Source organism: Scylla paramamosain, chromosome 26 (genome assembly GCF_035594125.1).
Source record: "Scylla paramamosain isolate STU-SP2022 chromosome 26, ASM3559412v1, whole genome shotgun sequence".
NCBI lineage: Eukaryota > Metazoa > Arthropoda > Malacostraca > Decapoda > Portunidae > Scylla > Scylla paramamosain.
The window spans coordinates 2,542,501-2,547,500 of record NC_087176.1 but is presented as its reverse complement, the minus strand read 5'-3'; the positions used below and the strand labels follow the sequence as shown (position 1 = coordinate 2,547,500).

The window sequence follows — 5,000 nt, the reverse complement described above, 5'->3', positions numbered from 1 at the left end:
TTTTTGGGCTCGAAGACATCCTCCAATTTTTTTATTACCTTTTGATCTTTCATTAGGGATTGGCACACCAGTAAGCCTTTTTTTTCGTTATTTTTTATTAGACTAGGCCAGTGCCCCTCTTACATAAAAAAATACTACTATTAATAAACACCACTACTAGTACCACTACTAAACACACACACACACACACACACACACACACACACACACACACACACACACACACACACACACACACACGACATTATTAAGACAGTGCACAGATGTTGATTAATTGTTGTTCCCAAGTGTTCCTCTTTTCTTATCTTGTTCACCTGCAGAGAGAGAGAGAGAGAGAGAGAGAGAGAGAGAGAGAGAGAGAGAGAGAGAGAGAGAGAGAGAGAGAGAGAGAGAGAGAGAGAGAGAGAGAGAGAGAGAGAGAGAGAGAGAGAGAGAGAGAGAGAGAGAGAGAGTGGGTGGAGTTGGCATCTTGGGTAGAAACGGTAATAGTAATGTTAGAATAGTTAGTAAAATATTATTACAAATTCATCATCAGATTTATGCTTGGTCACTTTTTTCCTCGATATTTTAGTGGCATAGTCTTTCCTACACGCCAAGGTTTTAATTAACTTATTTCCTATTAATATTCTTGGGTTATTCCTCTTATCCCTCTTGCCAGTCTTGCATCTCACCCTTATTCTTCCTCCTCTTTCCTCTTCTCTCTCCCTTGCCAGTCCTTTGCTTCTATCCTATACCTCCCCATCAACCTTGTGTCGGTCTTCATTTTTCTCCCTATACTTCCTCCTTATCCTTCATCCTGTCTGCCATCTCCTTTACCATGTCAGTCCTATTCATCCCTATCATCATCATCTTTCACCCTAGCAGCTTATGAGGGCCGTCTCTTGTCATTATTGTCTGTTGTCATCACTATATATTTTTCTCTATCCTCTCAACATCATCCCTACTTTCCTCTCAAATCCCTTACTCTCTATTATTGACCTTTCACCTTAGTAGCTCCTCGTCGTCCCTTACTCTATTCACCATCCCTCTCCTCACCCTTATCATCTCTCACCCTAACACAGCTCCTCAAGTCCTGTTTTTCGCCCTTACTTCTTATTCTTTATCCCCATTCTCGTGCTCATCATTATCAAGTCCTGTCTCTTACCCTACTCTCCATTCTCCATCCCTCTCCTCATCCTCCTCGCAGCTCAAGTCCTGGCTGGCCCTCACTTTCAATCTCTAAGCCTTGTCCGTATCTGGCTGGTCGCGGGTGGGCAAAAACCTGTCCTGTCCCAGCACATCCCCTGCGGCACCCCACCGTCACCCCGCCCAGCTCTCTCCCTTAAGCCTAGGTCAAGTGCATGCCTATTTCTTCACTCCCCGCTGTCTTGTCCCCACACCTGAGGACATAACGCAAAGGATACCCATGAACAGAGGATAAACAGTGTATTGGGGCTTTGGAAGGCGAGGTTGGTAGAGTAGATGGAAAGATATGGAGGGTGATATAAATACTAGGATTACGAGTTGTTGAACCTTGATAAGGGGTGATTAACCCCGCACGCACGCACGCACGCAGTATTACATCTTCAAAACCTTCAGTAATAAATATATGAGAGAGAGAGAGAGAGAGAGAGAGAGAGAGAGAGAGAGAGAGAGAGAGAGAGAGAGAGAGAGAGAGAGAGAGAGAGAGAGAGAGAGAGAGAGAGAGAGAGAGAGAGAGAGAGAGAGAGAGAGACTATAAACAAAGAAAACATATAAAACAAGGGAAGGAAAGGAGAAGCAACCACGTGATAGAACAGACGTGACGGAGCAATTAAGCAGGATGGAGGAGGAGGAGGAGGAGGAGGAGGAGGAGGAGGAGGAGGAGGAGGAGGAGGAAGGGGGAGGAGGAAGGGGAGGGGGAGGAAGGGGGAGCAAAATGGCAGAGGTGACAGGGGTTAGTGACAGAGAGGCAGAGTGGGAGAGGAAGGGGGAGGGTACATACAGGAAAGGGGGTGTGGGAGGGATAAATACAGTTACGGGAAGATTATGTTTTCTGTTTGTCATATTGTGTACTGACGCTAACCAATTTCTTATAAAACCAAAAACAATAATAATAATAATACTAATACTAATAATAATAATAATAATAATAATAATAATAATAATAATAATAAAGGATACTAAGAAACTGAGATAATTCTTAAACCAAACAAACTGTAAAACAAAAACTAAGTAAAAAATAAGATACTAAGAAGGAATAAAGAAATGAGCAACGAGAGAGAGAGAGAGAGAGAGAGAGAGAGAGAGAGAGAGAGAGAGAGAGAGAGAGAGAGAGAGAGAGAGAGAGAGAGGGGGGGGGGTTAAGCATCCGTATAACTCAAGTACAGCAGCTAAAAAAAAATAATAAAAAAATAAAAATTAATTAATTAATTAAAGGGTTAATTTTACTTTTCCATCAGCGTAACACTCACAGTCATTGAAGAAGCGAATGAGCTCCTCGTGCTGCGGGGAGATGGTGTCATGAGGCGGGGAGCGCCCGTTGCTGGGCCGCCCTCCCTTCCCGCCCCCGCCCACTGGCTGGAACACAGGCCGCGGAGAACTGAAACAACAGTGACACTTACTACACGGGTCACGCTCGTCGGGAGATGCAACACGCACCTCCACCACCATGGACATTACATGGAAAATAAGTAAATTAATTCATAAATAACAACAACAACAACAACAACAACAACAACAATAATAATAATAAATATTATAATAATACTTCAAATCTCGAGCAGAACAAACGGTCAACTGCTGAACTCAATAGGAAAAAAAACTGGCTTTATAAACTTCTACGTAGTTGACAAACATGCGTAGTTTAAAGTCTGTTGGTATGTTTAATTGAAGTGTGATACTTGTTATGTCTACGGGTATGCTGAGTGCCTAACGTCGCATCATGGGAAATACCAGGCTTTACAAAATTCTAGTTGGCATATATGCGGAGATTCAAGTTTAGAGGTATATTTTATTCTATGATTATGCAGTGCCTACCGTTGCATCATGGGAAATAACCAAACAAACGTAGAGATTCAATCTTACAAGTATATTTTATCCATGTGTGGTTCTCTAACACGATTATGCAGTGTGACTAACGTTGCATCAGAGTCAAGCGTTGCACCAATGGTCGGGACGCGAGGTGAATACTAAGTAGTGGTCATGATACGTTAACTTCATGAAATTATAGCTCGTCTCCATGCGTACATAAAGACCCAGAAGTATATTATATCTAATTTAATTACTGAAGTCCACGTGTGGTACTCTTGTCATCACACGTCTGCTGTATGTATAGTATAGTGCCTTGTGTGGCATCGTGGTTGTGGTGCGGGGTGGGTGCAAGTGGTGGTGGCCATGAGACGTGTTGGCGTGGGAGTTTTGGTGAAGTGATGCAGATAGTGATGGTATACATACATTGATGTTATCCACAGCAACTACGAAAAAATAAATAAATAAATAAATAGATAAATAAAAATAAATAAAATTAAATAACAAATAAATAAAATACTTTTTTTTTGCTTGCTTGAGGAAACTAACAACATTTGAGAAGTTACAGCATGCTCATTACAAGCAGACTGCATCCCGAATCACAGAGATCAATCATATGGATAAAATGACTTAATAGCTATCTCTTTTTATTATTATTACTTCTAATGGTAAATTTCATGTGCTTGCAACCTTCATGACAACTTATTAATAAAGGAATAAACAAAACGCTACATTTCTCCGTTAAGTAGAAACAGGAGTCACTAAAGTTGAGTATTATTCCCAAAGGCACCAGTGAACACATAATTGCATAGTAGGGACACTTGAAGCCACATTATCTCGGTTCCAAGAATTAGCAAGGGAGTGTTAGTGTTACCCTGCACCACGCCATCCTGCCAGTCACCTCCAAGCCAACTGCCCGCGTATGCCCTTGTCCAAACACGGTATTTGAATGACGGGTTGCTGAACTGCTGCTTCTTCTCTTTCTTTGAATCATCATTGCTGCTCTAAACTATCCTAATTTAAGCTGAATGAAATGGTTCACTATTAAACAGAATGAGAAATCTAAACCACCTTAAAATTAAACAAGTGTTAAGTATATTAGTCACAACCTCGCTAATATAGTTATAATTCTCTCTCTCTCTCTCTCTCTGAAGTCACAGTATAGTTATCATTGTGGTATTTAGAACTAAAAGTTCTCTTGAGGTGCTGGAAAATATTTTTAACATACTAAGATAATTAACACAAAAATTACTCTCTCTCTCTCTCTCTCTCTCTCTCTCTCTCTCTCTCTCTCTCTCTCTCTCTCTCTCTCTCTCTCTCTCTCTCTCTCTCCCCACCATCTCAAACAGCCAAGTGAAAAACAAGCAAGCCATCACAACCTCTAACACGCTACTCACCCACACAAGAGCAAGCTAAAGAACAGAGATTTCATTGACTGAACTTCGGCGCCACTACAACACGTTCACATGGCGCCTGGAGCGGGAACCCGAGGCAGGAGAGGAGGGTGACTTGCGGAGAAGGGGGAAAGCGGGTTGGGGGACTAATGTAGCAGGAGTGGGGCTGGTGGAGGGAGAGGGATGGAAGTCTTATTGCAGTGGTTCTCAACTGAGGAGGGCGCGGGCACTCTCCCGGGGGTGCGCGAATACTGGACGACAGGAGAAAAAATCACGGAAAATCACGGACTCACTGGTTATTAGTATAAAGGAGATGCAACAACGGCTATCAAACTATCTACCTATCTATCTATGGTGGCATAGTTGGGGAGGGGGTTGAGTGGGTGGCGCAGGGAGGAGGGGCCCCAACTGCATTGAACCAGCTTTGGGGGGGCCCAGCTTACAAAAGGTTGAGAATCCCTGTCTTATTGTGAGGCAGGGAAGCAGGGATGTGGAGTTGGTGACTGGCTGCCTGCACGACACGCTTCATGATAGTATTGACGAAACCATGAGGCGCTACCCGGCTTGTACTGATCCGTGAAACATGTGTGTGGGTGTGTGTGTGTGTGTGTGTGTGTG

The 5,000-nt window shown here is 42.9% G+C and overlaps 1 protein-coding gene across 1 annotated transcript in view; it reads right to left on the bottom strand.

The window, feature by feature from the left end:
- LOC135113596 (MAPK regulated corepressor interacting protein 2-like) overlaps nt 1-5,000 on the bottom strand; it is a 32,664-nt gene that overhangs the window by 15,614 nt on the left and 12,050 nt on the right. Inside the window, exon 4 of the mRNA XM_064028900.1 lies at nt 2,433-2,560. Coding sequence (XP_063884970.1) covers nt 2,433-2,560 — 128 coding nt within the window. The remainder of the gene's footprint in view (nt 1-2,432; nt 2,561-5,000) is intronic.